The sequence below is a fragment of the Motacilla alba genome, chromosome 2 (genome assembly GCF_015832195.1).
Source record: "Motacilla alba alba isolate MOTALB_02 chromosome 2, Motacilla_alba_V1.0_pri, whole genome shotgun sequence".
Classification (NCBI taxonomy): domain Eukaryota; kingdom Metazoa; phylum Chordata; class Aves; order Passeriformes; family Motacillidae; genus Motacilla; species Motacilla alba.
In genome coordinates, this window is record NC_052017.1 from 580,287 (window position 1) to 601,438 (window position 21,152).

Consider the following 21,152-nt stretch of genomic DNA (forward strand, 5'->3'; position numbering starts at 1 on the left):
CAGTCAGGTTTCCCATGCTCTTGTCTGGATTCAGGAGTTGTACACAGACGGAATTCCTGGCTGGGAGGGTGGGGAGGGGCTGGGATGGAATTACCAGAGCAGCTGTGGCTGCCCTTGGATCCCTGGCAGTGCCCAAGGTCAGGCTGGACACTTGGAGCAGCCTGGGATGGTGGGAGGTGTCCCTGCCATGGCAGGGGTGGAGTGGGATGGGATGGGATGGGATGGGGTGGGATGGGGATGGGATGGGATGGGATCAGTGGGATGGGGTGGGATGGGATCAGTGGGATGGGGTGGGGTGGGATGGGATGGGATCAGTGGGATGGGATGGGAAGGGATGGGATCAGTGGGATGGGGTGGGATGGGATGGGATCAGTGGGATGGGATGGGATCAGTGGGATGGGATGGGATGGGATGGGATCAGTGGGATGGGATGGGATGGGATGGGATGGGATGGGATGGGATGGGATGGGATGGGATGGGATGGGATGGGATGGGGTGGGATGGGACAGGATGGGAAGGGATGGGATGGGATGGGATGGGATGGGAAGGGGTGGGATTGGATGGGCTTTAAGATCCCTCCCAACCCAGCCTGGGATCCCTGACTCACGGCAGCTCATCAGGACAATCCCAGCACTACGCTCAGGTTTAATTCTCCTCTGTGGTGACACAGTTCAGTGCCAGGGACACGATGCCATCCCTGGGACGCTGCCCCAAGCACCCTGCAGCTCCCAACACACTGAATGCCAACTCCTGATCTCACCTAGCCCAGGAATTCACCCCTGGGTGAGGGCTGGCAGCCAGCCCTGGGTGCTCCCAGAGCCTGGCAGTTCTTACCTTTGGTTTAGTCTCTTTTGGAGTTAGGGTGGAGGGACGGGTGCTGCTGGTGCCGGGGCGTTTGGAGGTGGTGCCTGGAGCAGGAGCTGCACTCGGGCTCGTGGGCTTTTTGTTTGTGCCCGGGGTGGCCGAGCTCGGCCGCTTGGGGCTGGTGCTGGCCGAGGGCTTGGCTTTCGCTGCCGCCGCCTTGGCCGTGCAGGTGGATGCAGCAGGCTTTAGGGTTGGGCCAAAAAGCAAAATCCAGGATAAAACCAAAGAAATACAACAAAAAACAGCGCATTGTAAACCAAAACATTGAGCTGCAACAACAGAAAAGTGATGTTTTAAAGGAAAATAATAATAATAATAATAATAATAATAATAATAATAATAATAATAATAATAAGCGTTCTGTTTTCTGAGTGCAACAAAGACTGAAATGCAGCAGCCTCTGGGGCTGGGGGGGTTCTGCCATTCAATTCCAAACCAACAGGATTTATTTCAGCAGCATGGAAAGCAACAGAAGGAAAGGCTGGTAAAGCTGGATTAGTAATTGGGTGCTCCTGGCATCCAGGGCTACGTGCAATCCACAGGCCCTGGCTTTCCAATTATGGGCACGCAGGGATTGCGAGCTCCAAATCCCCTGGGATCAGCTCCCGTGGTCACACGGGCAGGGCCTCGAGGGGACAGAGCCCCCGGCCCCCCCAGCCCTCCTGGGGACACCGGGGGGACACTGGGGGGACTTTGCTGAGTGCTGGGGGCTCCTGAGAGCACAGCTCCAAAGCCAGGGGGGTCTGAGCAGGGCTGGGAAACGGGCTGGGAACAACTGGCAGAGTATCACTGAGCACAGGGGTTGCTACACGTTTACTACGTGTTTACTACTGCGCAGCAGCCAGGGAATTGATGAAATGAAGTTTGCAGACTTTGATCAGAGTTTGCCACGGGCTGGGCCCTTGGCAGCTCCCAACTGGCCGGGCTTGCTGCAGAGACAGGGCTCCCAGGGCAGCTCAGAAAACAGAAGTGGGGCTGGCACAGCTGAGGAAGCAGCAAAGCTGGGAAATGAAAGCAGAGGTGGCAGCAGGGAACAGCTCCTACCTTGGTCTTCTTCTCGGGGCTGGGGGGCAGCTCCTTGTTGGGAGGAGCTGTGATGTCGTTCCCACTCACGGCCTCGGCTGCTTTGGGCTCCTCTGCCTTGGCTGGGGGAAGGAAGGGACATTTGTAAGTTTAGGCTTTTTTTTTTTTTCTTAAGATGAGTTTTTTAGTTTGTTGTTACTCAACACAGCAGCAGCAGGAGACAGAACTGACACAGCACAGGTTGGTGTTAGTGGAAAAGTTCCGAAACCCCAGAATACCTGCAGGAGGAAAGATTTTCCCTGCCATAGGACAGGTTCATCCAGGTGTGTTAGATTCCAATTTCTCACATTATCCCAGTGGGAAAAGGCAGACAGCAGATGAAGGAAACCTGTGGTTTGCTTTAAATAGCAAATCTTCTCATCTTTTAAGTTGTTACAAGAAATTGTTGGAACGTTCAGGGTGAAGTCCTGACCTCTTCCAGGTTTTGCACTTATCCCGGAGTGGGGCTCTGTTCCCAGCTATCCCTGTTCTTACAGCTGCTCCTGCTCAACCCTTCTGCTGCCACATCCACAGCTGGAGCCCCCAGCGAGCAGGGAGGGTTCCCAGCAGCCAAAGGGAGCCACAGGAAAGGTGACACAGATCACAGGTGCCAGCCCTGGGGACAACAGCACGAGGACCTGGAGCTGCTGGAGAGACCCAGAGAGGCCCCGGAGCTGCTGCAGGGCTGGAGCCAGGCTGGAGAGCTGGGAATGCTCCCCTGGAGAGGAGAAGCTCCAGGGAGAGCTCAGAGCCCCTGCCAGGGCCTGAAGGGGCTCCAGGAGAGCTGGAGAGGGACCGGGGACAAGGCACGGAGGGACAGGACACAGGGAATGGCTTTAGCTGAAGGAGGGGAGATGTCAATGTTTATTAAGAGGAAATTCTTCCCTGTGAGGTGCCCAGAGCAGCTGGGGCTGTCCCTGGATCCCAGGCCAGGCTGGACAGGGCTTGGAGCAGCCTGGGACAGTGGGAGGTGTCCCTGCCATGGCAGGGGTGGCACTGGATGTCCTTGACGCCTCTTTCCATCCAAACCACTCCAAGATTCCCACGAGAGCAGGAATATGGAGATGCCATTCTGGCACACACTGACCCCCCACAGCTGTGTTACAGCACAGAGCTCAGAGCCAGTTCCAAGAAGTGCCAGATTTCCCTGTGATTGCTCCTTTTGGCCACTGTCACCTGAGTTGTGACACTGCCTGGGGACAGTGCACACTCTGTTCCCTGAGGGGCAGGAGAGCAGCACCCCCTCCTTGTGTCCTCTGAAAAGCCAGAACCCAGACCAGCCCCAGCACTGCCCTCCAACCCCACAAATCACTCATTTAGGAGCAGTTTCCCCACGTTTTCTCCCCAAATCCCTGAAATCCCACAGCAGCCCTCGGTGCTGCTCAGCACCAGGGGACAAGCAAGCAGCGGCTTCCCTACAAATCCCTTCCAAGCCCTCCTTCCCCAGGGTGCAGCTGCACAAGCACCCTGCCCTGGGCTGGATCCCTCCAGGATGCTGTGCCAAGAGCCCGGCACAAATTCCTGCATCTCCCCTGTCAGCTGGGGATTCAAATCCAGCCTTATCCGTGTTGGATGCTGCTTTTTATAACCCCGCAACAGATTGTGACAAGGCCAGGGTAAGGACTGCAGCAGTAAACAGCCTGTTCTCCACATCTTTTGGAAACTGCAGGTTCTGCTCCCTGCTTTCCTGCTCGCCAGACCCGACAGGAGTGTCTCACAGGATGGCTCAGTCCTGGTACAGCCAGGAAAATAAAACCACCCCGTGCCTCCCTCCCACCAGAGTATGGGTTGTTGTTTTTATGTTCTGGCTCCAGGGTAAGCTCAGGATAAGCCTTTTTTCCCCCTGGATTGGTTTAACCCCTTGCTACCCATCTGGCCTTCCTGTTCTGCAGCACTGGAAAGAGGCTTTTGAAGGAAAACCAGCAAAAATGTAGAGGTTGAACACCTGCTTTAATGCAAAACTCTTAGGAATTGTGTCTGTTCACCTGGAAAACCTGTTTTTATTGCAGCTGATCTGTACTGGCTCCTCTCTACCTGATTCCTCCCCTGCATTTCAATAATCCTTTCCGTTCTCCTGGTTGCACCTGTCAGTTCCATCCACAGCAATGCCAGCAGCTGTCAGCAGCTCCCCCTCCTGCAAAGCAACTCCTGCCCACTCCCTTCTCTCTGCTCCCAGAAGTGCTCCGTGTGGCATCCTACCAGTCTCAAATATCCCCCACATCAAGGTGACTTCCAGCAGGTAAAAGCTGCTGTCATTAATAATTTCAGCTAATTCAGCACCAACATTAAACCTCTGGCTGACGAGGGGCTGTAGCACCCATGACAAGAATTCCCAGGATCAGGGAGTGCTCCTCGAATCCTGCAACACCCAAAGGGCCAGGACCTGAACTCCAGCAGCTTCCACATTTCTGAACCAGTGACAGCATAAATTTCATGTTATTTCATGTTGCTTAATAGAAGGTGAATAAAAACTAGGGCAGGACAAGGAGAATGGCTTCCCACTGCCAGAAGGCAGGGATGGATGGTATATTGGGAATTAGGAATGGGAGGCCCTAGGATAGAATTCCCAGAGCAGCTGTGGCTGCCCCTGCATCCCTGGCAGTGCCCCAGGCCAGGCTGGACAGGGCTTGGGGCAGCCTGGGACAGTGGGAGGTGTCCCTGCCATGGCAGGGGTGGCACTGGATGGGCTGTGAGGTCCCTCCAACATAAACCTTTCCATGATTCCATTATATTATTATTATTATTATCATTACCATTATCACTATCATTATTATTTTAAAAATTCAGGGGGACTGCGTAGAGACCTTCCCTACTTGAGGGCCAGAACTCAGGCTCCATCTCCCACAGACTCTGCCATTCCAGGATCCACAGCCCTGCACCATCCCCCAGGGATCACAGGAGGAGAGGTTTGGGGTTTCATCTTCATTTGTCCTGTGCTCACCAGGACATTTGCTCTCATTCATGGTTTAATTACGAGGGTGTTCTCAGAGCACAGAACTGGGACCATTTCCTAGTTACAGGGAATATTAGGAAAAGCTGCCAAACCTTAATCAAATTTGTTCATTAGGCTGCAAGAATTATTTAGGAGACTTTTCAGTTTGCTTGCTCCCCCAGGCACAGCCAGAAGCCCCTGGAAGATATTTGAAAGGCATTTTGTTGGAGCTGCTGTGCCCTGAGCTGGCTCCCTGAGTCAGCAGCGGCACGGGAGCACTCCCGAGGGAAAGGGGCTTCAAGGAGACAGGGAAGGACATTCCCATCTGCCATCTTCAGTGGATCCCTCCCAGGCACAGCCCTGCCATCAGCAGCTTCTCTCCACACTGATGGCAGTGTGCTGGCAGTGCCTCCATCCTCGTTCCCTGTCCTCACCACTGCTGTTCCTAACGGTGAAAATCACAATTTTTGGCATGTCCCAACTGTTTCCAAGAGCAGCACTGTAGGAAATGATGCCTAGCACTTTTCTTATCATGACTCCTGTCAAGAAATGATTCCTAGCATTTTTCCTATCATGATTCCTATCAAGAAATCATTCCTGCCATGATGAAGCCCTGGCACAGGTGCCCAGAGCAGCTGGGGCTGCCCCTGGATCCCTGGCAGTGCCCCAGGCCAGGCTGGACAGGGCTTGGAGCAGCCTGGGACAGTGGGAGGTGTCCCTGCCATGGCAGAGGGTGACTGGATGGGCTTTGAGGTCCCTCCAACCCAAACCAGCCTGGAATTCTGTATTTAAGTGCACCAGTGAGAACAAATGACTCCACAATAATCCCTAAACCCACAAACCCCAGGATTTGGTCTGGGATTTTACAGGCACCAGTGAGGAAGGAGCAAACTCCAAAGTGGCCTTGTGTCTTCTGCAAGAGCAACACCGAGAGTCCTGCAGAGACATCCCTGAGCTCAGACTCTGCAGCACTCCCTGGAACAGCCCCACCCCAGTGTCTGAGCCTCTTGCTGGTGGAACCCCATGCTGTGGCCAGCTCCATGTCTAGCTCCATGGCCAGCTCCATGGCCATCTCCACGTCCATCTCCACGGCCAGCTCCATGGCCATCTCCATGGCCAGCTCCATGGCCATCTCCACGTCCATCTCCACGGCCAGCTCCATGGCCAGTTCCACAGCCGGCTCCCTGTCCAGCTCCATGGCCAGCTCCATGGCCATCTCCACGTCCATCTCCATGGCCAGTTCCACAGCCGGCTCCATGGCCAGCTCCCTGTCCATCTCCATGCCCAGCTCCATGGCCCTCTCTATGCCCAGCTCCCTGTCCATCTCCATGCCCAGCTCCATGGCCCTCTCTATGCCCAGCTCCCTGTCCATCTCCATGCCCAGCTCCATGGCCCTCTCCATGCCCAGCTCCCTGTCCATCTCCATGCCCAGCTCCCTGTCCAGCTCCATGGCCATCTCCATGCCCATCTCCATGGCCATCTCCATGGCCATCTCCATGCCCAGCTCCATGGCCATCCTCATGGCAGGCTCCCTGTCCATCTCCATGGCCAGCTCCATGGCCAGCTCCCTGTCCAGCTCCATGGCTATCTCCCTGTCCAGCTCCATGGCTATCTCCCTGTCCATCTCCCTGTCCATCTCCATGTCCAGCTCCACAGCCAGCTCCACGCCATGCCAGGCCCATTCCCAGCCCCCTGCCAGCTCTCCAGGCTCCTGGAGCTGAGCACACCAAGGCCTCCAGCAGCTGGAGGGGGCACACTCTGGGTTTATCCCACATGGATCCATCCACCCTGGAGTGCTTGGTGCAGTGAGAGCTTGGCCAACCCTGCCCTGAGCTGTGGCACACTCAGCCAAGACCACCCACAGAGCCCAAAGCACCAAAACCACGTCTGGCAAAGCCCCACTAAAGCCAACAAGTTAAAAATTGTGATTTTAAGATAAATTTCTCTCCAGAACCTGGGTACTAGCCATGGCTGGATGAAGGACCCAGCAAACAACACCATGTGGGGTTTGGACAGAACTGGAGTCAGAGGAAACAAGACTCAGAATAAATCAGCAGTGGTGAACTTTCAGAATAAACAGTAATAAGGAGATGATCTGTGCCAAAACTACACCCAGGAAAGCAAGATTTAGTCCTCGTGCTAAAGCAAACAACAGTCTCCCTACAGATCTGAGACACGGGAACTGTAGCTCTCAGGTTGCAGCAGAATGAGCCACCAAACCCCCCTCATGAGGGACCTGTGCCTCCCAGAGCCAGCCTGGGCTGGTGACAGAGCGGGGACAGCTCTGCAGGGACACTCAGCCCCACCTGGGGGGGTGGCAGCCACCTGGCACAGGAACTCTGGGGCCTGAGGGGACTCTGAACGTGTTTTATCCTCAAACTCCCCCCTCTCTGCTCGCTGCCCCTCTCCTGGTGGTTCCTCCCCACAGCTGAGGAACCTTTGGGAGAGACAAAGGCTGGCAGAACACGGCCAAAGGGGCGAGGCAATGGCTTTAGGAGCCGTTTCCCAAAAAAACCAGAGAGTAGAGCAGCTCCTTCATCAGCTGTGGGAAGGCCAAAGGGGCCCCCAAGGCTCAACATGGAAGAGTCTGTCCCTGATTTCCCCAAAACTTGCCCAAACTCAGTTTGGACAGCGAGTGTCTCCCCAAGGGCTCCTGGCCAGCTCTAACACAGCTCAGCAGAACATCCCCAGGAGCCTCTGAGCACATCCTGCAAGTCAACCAAGGGGTTGCTGAGGCTGGAAAAGCCTCTCAGACCATGGAGCCCAACTGTCCCCAGCACTGTCCCATGTCCCCAAGGGCCACATTCCTCCAGGGAAGGGACTGCAGCCCTGCCTGGGCAGCTGGGCCAGGGCTGGAGAGCCCTTCTGGGGAGGAAGTGGGAATGGCTCCCACTGCCACAGGCAGGGCTGGATGGGATACTGGGAATTAGGAATTGTCCCTGGGAGGGTGCGAGGCCCTGGCACAGGGTGCCCAGAGCAGCTGGGGCTGCCCCTGGATCCCTGGCAGTGCCCAAGGCCAGGCTGGACACTTGGAACACCCTGGGACAGTGGAAGGTGTCCCTGCCGTAGCAGAGGTGGGATGGGATGGGATGGGATGGGATGGGATGGGATGGGATGGGATGGGATGGGATGGGCTTTAAGGTCCCTTCCAACCCAAACCATCCTGGACCCCTGTGACCTCAGCAGTCCAGCTGCAGGGACACCCCTCAGGTGACACGGGGACACTGAGCAGTCACAGGCTGGAGGAGCCCAAAGAGATCCATCCAAAGCCTCCATCCATGGGAGGGACACACCGGGATGGGCCTGGAACAGCCCCCTCTGCTTGCACAAGGCTTTGGGCCAGGGTTAAACCAGTCCAGCCCAGCCTAAGTGACTCCTGTCCCAGCTGCAGGGGGGGTGCCCACCGTGCCAAAACTCCTCCAAGGCTTTCCTGAAGCCAAATCCTGATTATGGGTAACTATAAATAGAATTCCTAACCAGAAGGAGGAACAAAACCCATCCCAGCCACTGCTGGAAAAACATCTCTGCCCGTGCTGTGAATGAGTCTGGAAGCACCAGAGCTGCCTGCCCAACAGCTCCTGAGCACAGGCAGCCATGCAGTAACAGGACAAGGCAGGCTGCAGGGGATGAGGGGAGCCCATCTACCCCAATCCCCCTCTCCAGCTACACCTGACTGCCCAGGGGGTGTTCAGTCTTACTCTGAGCAATGGAGATTCCACAGCTGGGAGCTTCTCCTCCTCTATCTGATCACCCTCCTCATAAAAAAAAAAAAAAAAAGCTAAAATCTCACAGTTGCCAAATTCTTGGCAGAAGCTGTTTTACAGCTTTGCTGAAATCTCTCACCAGTCACCCAGCATGGTTTGCTTTCAGCTGCTGCTGTTATTTTCGTTTGCTGACCCATATTCTTATCCTGGAAAAGCAGAACTGTCTCTTGTTCACAACTCCCCTGCCACTGATGACTTTTCAGACACAACCACAACCTCCTCCTCGCTCCCCACGTTCCCTCTTCCAGCCTGAGGAGTCTCATTTGGCCACTGCCTGTGTGAGCTCCCCCAGGATGATTTATTTATCACAGCTCTCATTCCAGAGAGCCCCTGGAGGACCAGGTGTGCGTTCAGACATTGGACTCAAAGGGAAGCACAAGGAATCATGGAAGCCCAGAATGGGTTGGGATGGAGAGACCCTAAAGGTCATCAACCCCCTGCCATGGCAGGGACACCTGCCACTGTCCCAGCCCTGTCCAGCCTGGCCTGGGACACTGCCAGGGCTCCAGGGGCAGCCACAGCTGCTCGGGGCACCTCCTCACCCTTCCATCCAGGAATTCTTTCCATTTGTCTTCACCTGACCTTTCCCTCTTTCAAACGTTAGGATTTACGAGTTGACAGAGTTTATTCTTTTGTTTTTTTCTCTTTCTGGATTCCTACAAGTCCCTGTGCTGGAGGAAAGCCACACAGAAGCATCCTTATGGCACCTCCATCCTACAGATCCAGTCCCAGCTCGTGTGAGGTGATGCTGAGCTGAGCCAGGAGGGAGCAAACACAAACCTTCCCTTTTGAGTAACAGCTCTCACAAAATCTGCAACTCCGAGTGAGAAACCCAAACAGGCAGGAAACCTGAAAAGCTTTGCTGTTTGCATTCCCTGAAGAAGTAAAATGAGGCGACAGCACTTACAGAAAGGCACCCAGGAGGATCTTTTTGAAGTGAAACTGTGTTACTGCACTGCTTTATAAATCACAGAGCTCAGGAGCAACGCCTGTGGGCAGCTCAACACCAAGCAGCAGCTTAGGAAAGGGCAAGCATTCCCAAAAACCCACCCTCCAGGCCAAAAGACCCTGGTAGAACCTGTCTTGGGCTCCTCTCAAAAAGCCAGAAGTGTTCTTGTAGGCAAAGGCTGGATCTGGAACCTCATCCTGCTTTTTGGGACTGCTGCTCCTTGTGTCCCATCCAGAGGGTGCTGGGCCCTGCCCAGGCTCCCCGGGGAGTGGGAGCATTCCCAACCCTGCCAGAGCCCCAGGAGAGTTTGGACAGCACTCCCAGGGATGCCCGGGTGGGATTTTGGGGTGTCTGTGCAGGGCCAGGGGTTGGATCAATGATCCCTGTGGGTCCCTCCCGCCTCAGGATACTCCACATGTTTCTGTGATTCCTTTCTCCCTCTAATAAAGGAGATTTCCATGGATGTTGGAGGCTGTATCCCCCAAATGCTGTCCCTCCCAGCTGTCCCTCTGGCTCTGGGTGGCAGGTCCCTGTGTCACCTGCCCTGCCTGCAGCTGCAGCCCAACGTGAACCAGGCCAGGCATCATCCCCAGATCCCCAGCCAGGGATATTCAGCAGGCTAAGCTCAACTAAAACATCATTCAATGAAACAGCTCCATAATTCTCATGGGGATTAGAGTCATCAGCTGAAAATCCATTAAGAGAAATAGATTAAGCAATAAGGCAATGACCATCCTTGTCTTTACTCTCCCTCTTGAACGTAAACAAGCCCTGGAACAAAACCTGCTCGTGTGGAGCCACAGAGAGGCACCGGCTCCTTCCTCATCCCTCAGCTCCTTCCTCATCCCTCAGCTCCTTCCTCATCCCTCAGCCCCCCAAAGGAGCAGCTGCATCCCAAAAACCAGCCTCAAATGAAGCCTTTTTGTCTAAGGCTCTTACAGAGAAGCATCTACAAACACAACAAATCTTGGTTTGAACAGAAATACAGCCCTGAGCTGCTCCCTGCTCCCCAGAAAAGGCAGAATCAACAGCTCCTGCTTGACCCAAATGCAGAGGGCTCAGCATTTTATTTGGCAACAAACACAACTCAGTCAACGTGTACATTTCCCCTGGTTATCACAAACTGAGAATAAATCAGATGTCCTCTTTGCCTGCATTTGTAAACCTCCAGGATTTAAAACTCTGTTTTTACCCCAGCAAGGGAAATCCTAAACCAGAACAACCTGAAGTGCCTCCCACGTTTATCCAACAGGGCATGAACTGGAATGATGAGGCTGCTCTGAGGAACACCTCCCGTCAGTGACCACCAGCAAAACCACCCTGAACTGCAGCTGCCTCAGGCAGACACCCAGAGAGGAGCAGGCAGGAAACAGGGCCCAAACTCCAGTTTTGGGCTGGCCCTAAAGCTGCTCTGAATGTTGGTGAAACCCCAGAGGATCTCCAGGCGCCCACCTGAGCTTGGGCCAGGGGACAAGGGGATTTACAGGGTGTTTTCATGGAATTCAGAGATTCCCAGACTTGTTTGGATTGGGAGGGACCTTAAAGCTTCAGTGCCACCCCTGCCATGGCAGGGACACCTCCCACTGTCCCAGGTGCTCCAAGTCCTGTCCAGCCTGGCCTGGGACACTGCCAGGGATCCAGGGGCAGCCACAGCTGCTCTGGGAATCCCATCCCAGCCAGGAATTCCTTCCCAATCTCCCATCCATCCCTGCCCTCTGGCAGTGGGAGCCATTCCCTGTGTCCCATGCCTCCAGGCCTTTGCCCAAAGCCCCTCTTCAGCTTTTCAGGGTCTGAAGGCATAAAACTGTCCCACACTGTTCAAAGTGTAAACTAAAGACACTCCTGCCCTGAACACTCAAGCACCAAGGTGTCACTAATGATCCAATGAATTCCAGGCAGATTCCCCAGTATCCCCCAGTCCCAACCAGGCACAGAGCAGCTGCAGTCACTTCTGGATTTCCTCCCGTGTGGCAAACACCATTTCCTGTGCCCCCACACCCCCGCTGCAGTGTTGGCTTTTCACAGGCTTTTTGACTGGGCTGGCATTCCCAATCCCAGCACTGCCCTGAATCAGTGCAGACCTGAGCCAGGGCTCTCACACCCTCTATTGCTGGCAGTCCTGGACTCTGTACTCATCTAAACCACAGTGTTCTGCTGAAAAAAAAATCCTTCAGGAGGCTGGAAGTTAGGCTGGAAGGTATAAAAAAGCTGAGTTGAAACCCAGGATGATGCAAAATGAGCTGGTGTTGGGTGGGACAGACCCAGCCTGCAATTCCTGGTGTTTCAGAGCAGAAAACACTTCAGGGAGAAGCCAAGGAAGAGAGAGAAGGCAGAAGGTGAAGGCAGTGCTGAAGGACAGCACTTCTGGCAGGGACACCACTGGAGGTGACACTGGGTACAAATAAATGCCAATAAATCACACAACTCTCAGGTGTCAAACCTGTCCTCAGTGCTGGGAACAACAGGGCCACTTGAGCAGGGAGATTTGATTCCTGAGGGAGCTGGGCAGGTCCTGGGCTCAGCTCTGGTCAGGACTAATCTGCAGCCAGGATCTCCTGGCTGAAAATACCCGCCCTGGGCACGCGAGGGGCTGCAGCAGGAGCGCCTTGGGGGCAGTTTTTACAAGGAAATTAAACTAAAATAAACTACGTGTGCCATCACCAGATGGGCTTTAAGGTCCCTTCCAATCAAACCATCCTGGGATTCTGTGACCACACCTGTCTGCAAGGAAGAAAAGTAAGTTTTATGTACAATTCTACTCATTCTTTCTATTAAAAGAACACAAGAGGAGCAGATATTTAGCAAAAAATCCCACAACCCGGGGTGGGCAGAACCAAGGAAGTCTGCTGTAAGTGGAGATACCATACAAATGATTGGGATCAGGCTGCACGATTCTTTAAAGTATTTTTAGGCTGATAAAAGGTGCAAGTGACAGAATTTGTTACCCCAGGTGTGAGCGCCGAGGTCAGGGTGAACAGACAGAGCAGGCAGAAAAAGAGGGGGGTTAACAAAAAGCAGGAAAAACCTCTTTCTGTCAGATCAAATGGATGCACTGAGCACTCTGCAGGATGGAGAGCTGCAAGGTGAGTGCTGAGGTGAGGCAGGGAGGCTGACCAGGATCTCAGGACAGGAACTGAATGTGAATGAAAAGCACAGGAGGGATTTAGCAGCAGCTCCACCTTCCAGCCAGCACTGCCTGCTGGGGCAGTTATTTTTACTACAACCACCTCTCTGCTGATTAACAGGGGAGAGGGAAAAATCCTCAGCACAGAAAGTTGGAAAGCTTTTCAGGAACATCTGAGGAATTTCTGTCTGGTTTCTCTTGCGTTCTGAAAATCCTCTAACCTGCACATATAGAAAATATTTAGTTGCATTTACTGCTTTGTTTGCTCCTAGGAGAGGATAAACCCAGAGATTAAAAGAGTAAAAACTACAAAGAGTAGAAAATAAGTTTTCAAATTCTATGACACTGATGCCTGTGAGAGCTCTGCCAGCTCAGTTATCTCTGAATCAGCTCACCCAGACCTGTGATTGTGAGGACAACAAACAAGCTTTCATAATAAAGACTGCAAGAGCAACATTTTAAACCAAATGCTAAAAAACCCTTGGCAATCTGAATAAACCATCTGCAAAACACAGCCCAGCCAGAACACTCGGAGCACTCCCATCTCAGTGACCTTTCCATCACTGATGCTCAGCCCCTCTGGGGAAAACATGTCAATCCACTTCAGATGAGGTTTTAAATGTTTTGTCTGATTTAAAGATCCCACAGAGCTGTGCTTTCAAACAGCTGCCGCTTGAGCTGGACAGAATTCACCAGCCAAGCCAAACTGGGGGTCTCAGCTGCCCAAAATATGAACCTTGGTGCTGACTTGTCTTGTAGTTAAACCTTGGTGTCAGGGCAGATGTTGGCAAATCCCACCACCCCAAAAGAACTGGGACATGGAAAGTGTCAGCAAACACCATCACCCCAAAAAATGGGACATGGAAAGTGTCACCATCACCCCAAAAAAATGGGACATGGAAAGTGTCAGCAAACACCGTCACCCCCCAAAAAAATGGGACGTGAAAAGTATCAGCAAACCCCTAAAACTGTGATATGAAAGGTGTCATCAAACCCCAAAAAACCTGGCACATGAAAAATGTCAGCAAACTCCCAAAAATCTGTGACATGAGAGGTGATGGCAACCCTTCACCCCGAGAACTCTGACATGAAAGGTGTGCACAAATACATTTTTTTTGGGTTTTTTTTCTGCTCCACATTTGCCACTAAGACCTCTTTACTCCTGCCATGTTTCAGTTCCCAAGACAACTGATGACTCTCTCATGTTTGGGTACAAAATCAAGCCCAGGTGACCACGGAACACGAGGGTCTGACCTGAGCCCAAGGGAACATCCCCAGGTCTTCCATCCATCCTTGGCTCAAGCCAGGACCACCCTGGGACCACCACGGGGCAGCCAGTGGCTCCCACCTGTGTGCCAGGAGCTGACAGCTCTGCTCAGGCTCCAAGGAGCCAGGGCTACCCGAGCTCATTAAAACCTGTCCCTCAAGCCAGCCATGAGGAACCAGGGAACACTGAGAGGATGGAAAGGGAAGAATCTCCCCAACCTCAACACCCCTGGATCCCTGGCAGTGTCCAAGGCCAGGATGGATGGGGCTTGGAGCAGCCTGGGATAGGGGAAGGTGTCCCTGCCCATGGCAGGGGTGGCACTGGATGGGCTTTGAGGTCTCTCCAACCCAGCCCATCCTGGGATCCTGTGGTTCATGAGAAGATGAGACACGTTGGCACATCACAGAGGGGAGTTTGTACTGCCCAAACGCTCCCCAAACATGAGATTGGGAGCTGAAGCATCTAGAGAAGTAACTGGAGAAAGCAGAACTCGAATTAGGCCCAGCAGTGGTGAGCGAGTGCTGGCTGGAGGGCCATGACCAGAGCCCGGCGCGGGCTGCCTGAGTGACCATGGGGTGTCACTCACACACCACAAACCCAGAGGAGAACAAACCCATGGCTGCGTGAGCACAGCCCCTCTGGGACTGCCCTGCCCCGCTCAGAGAGCTCAGCTCACCCCAAGAGTTTTGGGGCTCCCCCTGAGGAGCTCACTCCCCTGCACACCTGAGTTTTACCCTCCCCTCCCTCGACAACGTGCCACTTTCCATTTTACACCAGCCCTCCCAGGGGCTGACAAACCAGCTGGCTACGAAAGGATGCAAAAATTCTCTTGCAAATCTTTTGTCTTTATCCCCTGACACATTTTCTCTCCTCTCGTTAATGCGGGCGACAGACAAAGCACAAACACCGTGCTCGCATCCAAAATCTGGGAAAAAAGCAGGTTTATTGCCGGCTGGGGCTGGCAGGGGGGACACAGAGATGTTGTTCCAGGCGGGAGAACAAAGATTAACTACTCTCCTCACAGATTTTAAATCCAGGAAGAGTGACCTCATACACCACAGCACCATTGAAACAACAAACCCCACAGAATACAACAAGCTGCTATTGACCCTTGGAATGGGAACGGCTCCATTCAAACGGGGGGTTTGGGAAAGAGCTTCCAGAAAGTGACAGGGAAATTCCGCTTTGAATTTCAGCACCGGGAAGAGCTTAACTCCATAAATCATTGCACCCATCGCTCTTGTGCTCCCCTCAAACCCAGTGCCAGAAGCTTACGGGAAAAGCACATTCTGCAGATTTATTTGGCAGGGGCTGAAAGGGTTTAACTTTGCTATCACCCTGCTCTCACAACACAGCTCGTGATCTGGGGTACCTCTGCTCGGGGGAGGTGGGGCAGGAGGGTACCCAGGGGAGACCGGTGGGGACCCCTGCGGACGCCACGGATCTGAAAATCCATCGCTCAAGTTTAGGATCCCGACAAGCCACTAACAGCTGCCGCTGCAGCAGACGCTGAGCAACCAGCCAGGCAATTCATTTCCCCCCTTTCCCCTCCATGTCTATCCGTACGGACCCATCCTTTGTTCCGCCTGCCGAGCACGGCGGTGCCGGGCTCCCAGGTGCGCCCTCCGCGCTCTGAAGTCACCGGGCGCCGTCCGCTCCCTGCCCGGAGAGGTAAAAATTAGTAACATACCATCACGTGGTAAATCTCCTTGCTTGGGAGACGGAGAGCTCTGCACATTGCTGACCTCCATTTCTTTCCTCTCCGGAGGAGCCGTTTTGCCGGGCTCCGGCTCGGCGCCTTTGCCTTTGGGAGCATCGAGCCCCGGCGCTCCATCGCCGCCGTTCCTCTTGTCCCTCTTGCCCGCCGCCTCCTGCCGCTCTTTGTCCTGGCCGCCGAGCTCGGGGATCTGCTCCAGCTTGCTGTGGAACACGCTCGGGCTGCCCAGCTCTTTCTTGCTGAGCGAGTTGCCGCCGTTCCACTCCTCTCGCTTCTTGGCGGCCGGCTCCTCCCGCGCCGGGGCCGGGGGCTGCGCGCCGGGGCCGGGGCTCGGCGGGGCCGCGGCGCCGCTCACGGCCGCCTGCTCCTCCGCCACCGTCAGCGACCTCTTCATCGGGGAGCTGGGCTTGCCGGCCGTGGGGCTGCGGCTCTGGGTCAGGCTGCTATTAGGAGAGAGCAGCCCAGTGGCGACGTCTTCTCTAAGCACCGGCTCAGGGTATTTATCGGCCAGGTTAAGGGTTAGGGGCACCGACAAGTGAGAGCACTCTGACATCGCACGCCTCATCGCCTTCCTCTGGTGGGCAGCCCTGGCCAGCAAACTGCCCTCAGAGCCCAGCTGCTCCTCCATCTCCTCCTCCATCTCGGGGCTCTCGCTCAGCTCACGGCTTTTGGACTCGTCCTGGGCCAGCTCCACGGTGGTGGTCGGAGGGGCGGCTTTGGCTGCGGGAGCGGGGGAAGAGAGCCCGCTCTGCCCGTAGCCGTCGTTAAGCACCCCCAGGACACAATAGCCGGGCGCTCCATCTTTTTTCACGGCCGCTTCTTTAGACCCCGAGTCGTTGGGCAGGACGGGCTGGAAATTGGGGTTCCAGACGCTGATTTCCTGCTCCTTCATGTATTTGCCGGGCTCGCTCTCCGGCACGGAGACGTGGGGCAGCTTTGGCTCCGGCTGGCACTTGGTCTCCATCCCAGCCTTACCCACGGCTTTCTCCTGGTCGGTGATGGCTTCATTTTTACCCAGCCCGGCAGCGGCTTTTTCGGCTCCCGCCTGTCCCACGCGGAAATCGGTCGCTTTAGGGTTCCCGAAGTTGCCTTCTGCAGAAGGAAAGGTTTCCGAAATCAGGGACCAGCTCTCAAGGTGACCCGCAGCCGCCTGGTATTTCTTGCCCGGCACCTCAAATTCTCTTTTGTCTTTCTGAGCTATTTTTAGCTCTTTGTCTAGTTTTCCCTCGAAGAAGCAGAGCTTGTCCTCATCCGTGAAACCGGCGTTCTTAACGAGCCCGTCCTTAATCGGTCCCCCCGAGTTCACGTTCAAGCCAATCTCGTTAAGCTTCCCCTCGGTCCTCTGCCACTCGAATTCGGTTTTGCCGAAGTCTTTCGGGGACTCCATGCGGTGGAAGGCGGCCGGGAAGCTCTCGGGGCTCTTGCCCTTGCCCAGCGGGCTGTACTCGGGCTGCTGGTTGGAGAGGGACATCGCGGCGGCTCCGCTCTCCGCTGCAGCGCTCGGCGCGCCGGGCTCGCTGCCGTGACGACACGGCGTGCCCCCGGTATTCGTGACAAACCCCGTCCTCCCCACCCCCTGCGCCGTCGCCTTCGCTTACTGCAGGCAGCCACTAGTTCAAAAGAAACCGGCAGGTTGCATCCTTTTGTGGAGAATCCTCAGGAATTCACTTGGGGAAGGCGAGCGCCCGGCCCTGGGCTGAGGCTGCCGTGGGTTTAATCGGCTCAGGGGACGGGTTTTTCTGTCAGCAGCCTTTGGGGGGTCCCGACACGTTTGGGGGGATTTCGGCCTCTCCTTTTGCTCTGCCAAGCTTTGCTGTGATCGATGCTTTGATGGGTATCAATTCCTGCCGATGAGCCACTCCAAGAAGGCGCAGGACCCGAGGTCAGCGATCCCCCCGCAAACCAAACCAAGGCACGGCCCCCCCAGCCCAGCCCCGACAGACAGGGCAGAATGAGCCCTTTCAGCACAAGGGCTTTGTTTTCTGTGAATTTTAATTTATTCTTCTGGAGTCAACAGTGATCACAAGTCCTGCTGTAATGAGGATTTCACAATTCACAAACCGGCTCGCTCCCGTAAGCAAGAGGACAAAGCTGAAAAGGATGGGATGGGATGTGTTTGGAAAGGTCCTGGAGTCTCAAATACAGCAAGATTCATTTTCATTATATTTTTTTTTAACATGAACATATCTTACAATATTTTTAGCCGATTTAAAGATGCCACACACATGTGTTTTGAAACAGCTGCCTCTTTGGGTCCACAGAATCTGCCAGACAAGCCAGACATGTGCCCCAGTTGACAAAGATATGAACTTCATTGCTTGCTGTCCTGATTGCAGGTGGATTTTTTCTGCCACACTTTATTCACACCAGTACTGCACACTTTTGTTGATCCATCCTAACCCAGCCTCAACACCTCTGATGTGCCCTCCTCAGCCATCTCTTCAGCTTCTTCAGCTGGGAGTCGTGATTTGGACACCACTGCCCTGGTCAAACTGGGCTTCAGAGGCTGCATTAGCACCAAACTGCAGATTCAGCTTTTATTCTTAAGTGTCTGGTGCAGCTTAATCCTTGACTGAGGCAGCTTTTGCTCTCTGAAGCAGGGTCACAGCACACGAACCATCCCGGCTATCGCCACACTCCGCTCTGGAGAAAATGTCCTCAGAGCTCATGGAAAAGGCCTCCCCTGCTCGAGTTGAACTGAAAGAAATGTATTTTTATACCCAGAGCCTGCAAGTTCCACTACGCCCCCTGAATTGAACCTGCTGTGAGAAATGCTACAATCCACACATTTATCTGCTTGTATTTAAGCTTGGGATTTAAGGCACTGCTATATTTAAAAACAATGACTAAGGAACTGTAAGTTATATGAATCTTTCCTGACAGCCTCTAATTAACCAGAATAGTTCCACCCACAACCTTCACTTCTCAAAGAGCCTCAACAATTTTTCTCTGCTTTAAAATATTCCGAGGTGTCTTGCTGTGGGAAACGGGCTCTCAGCTCACGGCTCGTGCTCTCCCTCCTTCCTGATGTAGGACTAATGTTTGCAAGCACTTGCTCACTCTGAAAGTACTGACTGTGCTCCCCAATCTGGCAGGCCCTGAGTTCCTCTAATCTGTGTAATTACTGTTATTCCTCCATTGCTCACTCAATCCAAACCAAGATTTTTTTTTACAGGAAGTCTCAATCCCCCAGAGATCCCTTAAAGCATTTCCCCAGGAGTGAGGGCAGCCCTGTAAAGCTCTCTGAAACCACCTAGGAGCTTTTTATTTGATTTTTTTTTTTTTAAAGCAAATATCTACCCTTTCTAATAGAGGAGAAAACCCTCTTTGATTTTGGGGCTGGTACTTCAGAGCCTGGGATCATGGAAGGGATTTTCATCACAGGGAAGAAAAGCCTGACTCCATGTCAGTGCACAGCCAGTAGCAGCCCTCACTGCTGCCTTACTAAATAATGTTTTCTAATGCAGGAAATGAGCCACAGTCAATACCTGGGATGCTCAGAAGCAGGAGAATGCTTAGCGATGGAAAATCTCCAAAGTCAGCCAGTATTTAATCTCTCAGGACATTAATGGAGGTAATGCAGAGTTCATCCACCGAGAGCTTCCCAACAGCCTCCTCCTGCCCACAGCACGCTGCTCCCAGAGCTCTGCCCAGCTCCAGCGCCCTGGCCTCTATCTTCTACCCAGTCCATTTCTTTTAATTTCTATTTATGAATATTCTGCCCCTGAAGCTGTGCCACGGTGGCTGTGCAAGGCCAGGAATGGCCACTCGCTCTGACCAGCAGCTCTTCCATCAGAGCTTTGCTCCCTCTTGTTCCTTTAGATTCCCATAAACCTTAAATTCTCTGAAGAGTTAAAAGGCAAACTGGTCAGGGAAGATGAGCCAGAAAGGGTGGAAGGATGTTCAGAATACAGAGTTGGGCAGATTTTGAGAGGAGACTCAAGCAAGGAAGGGTCTCACTGGAGCAGATACCCTCAAAGGAGCCCCCACCACTGCTTTTACCCTCAGTACAACATGGAGGAACATTTCCTACTCTTCAGGTACCAGATCTGGGGCTTCCCTCTCCTCTGGGCTCTCCACCACCCTTCATGCCAGGCAGGAGCAGTGACACCATTACAGGATCCTGTGGATCAGGCCTCAGTCCAGCTCAGCATGTGGAGCTCCCCCACTGCCTGAGGGTCCCACTCCCTCCCAGAGGTGAGAGAGCCTGCTCTCGAGGAGGAAGGCTCTGCTTTGCCTGCTCTCGAGGAGGAAGGCTCTCTTTTGCCTCCTCACAAGGAGGAAGGCTCTCTTTTGCCTCCTCACAAGGAGGAAGGCTCTCTTTTGCCTGCTCACATCCTTTTATTAAACCCTGTCCTTGCTCGCAGGTAGAGCTGACGGGATCAGCCTGCCCGGGATGCTGAGCACGCCCAGCCCAGTCTCAGTCCCAGCACCAACCACCTCTGCAGGCACTCACATCCACTGGGATGCTTCCACTGATCCTTTTCCAAGGGCAGCCATCCCAAGAGATGCCTGAGCCCTGCCTGGGCTGCTCCAGGTGGAGCTGGGCTGTGCCAGTCCCCGGAGCAGGCGGAGATCACTACATCCCACGTCAGCTCTGGTACCCAATCTGCAGCCTCGCAGCCTCAGCAGATGAATCAGCCTAGTGCTTCTATTTTTGCTTCACTCCCGAAGCTATTACTTATCCCTGCTAATGCTCTGGGGTTTTTTTTTTTTTTGCTTTAATCTAACACAATCGTTTCTGTGCAGCCTCTTGCACTGGTTTCTAAGGCAACATCACTTTCCAGGATGATGAGCTCCTCCGTGCCAGCGTGCTTGGTGTGGTCTCTAATTAAGAGTTATTAGCAAGAACAGCAATCAGAGCGAGCGGAGCCACGAGGACACGCTCCGTGTGCCCAGGAACCTGGGGTTTACACACCCCTGCCCCTGTGCTCACACACACGTGGGCTGTGGAACCAGCCCTGCTCAACTCACGCTTCACTTCTTCCCACAGGCTGCAAGGAGCCAGGCTGAAGGATAAAACTGGAATATTTAGGATTCTGACCACCAGAATCTCATAGGGTTAACATTGCAAAGGTGTGGAGCTGTACAAACCTTAAACACAGCCTCGTGTTTTACAGGACGGGTCATCTACAGATCAAATCCTGCTTTAGAATTTACATCAAAAACCAGAGCTCAGCCAAAACCAGCAATCAAACACACTCAGAGAGTTTCCAACTCAATATTTGCTTATTGTGGGGATATTTCATAGTGGAAACCGAGCAGAGGCAACACCAAGTTCACCGAATGATGCACAAGCCACAGACTGGCAACATCAGCCAGGGAAAGAGGTTTGGAACTCAGATTTCCCAGAAAGTTACACAGCACCACGAAGGAAATGTGGTCAGCAGCCTCAGCCTGGCGGAGTCTGCAGCCAGAAGCGGATTTGTTTCGCTCCCAGCTTTTCTTGAAAATCCCAGAGTCAAGGATGAGC

General features: G+C 53.8%; 1 protein-coding gene across 1 annotated transcript in view; it reads right to left on the reverse strand.

Moving 5' to 3' along the window:
- MAP4 (microtubule associated protein 4) overlaps positions 1–21,152 on the reverse strand; it is a 122,701-nt gene that overhangs the window by 21,729 nt on the left and 79,820 nt on the right. The window contains 2 exon segments of the mRNA XM_038130015.1: positions 835–1,047; positions 1,909–2,009. Of these exon segments, the coding sequence (XP_037985943.1) occupies positions 835–1,047; positions 1,909–2,009 (314 nt within the window).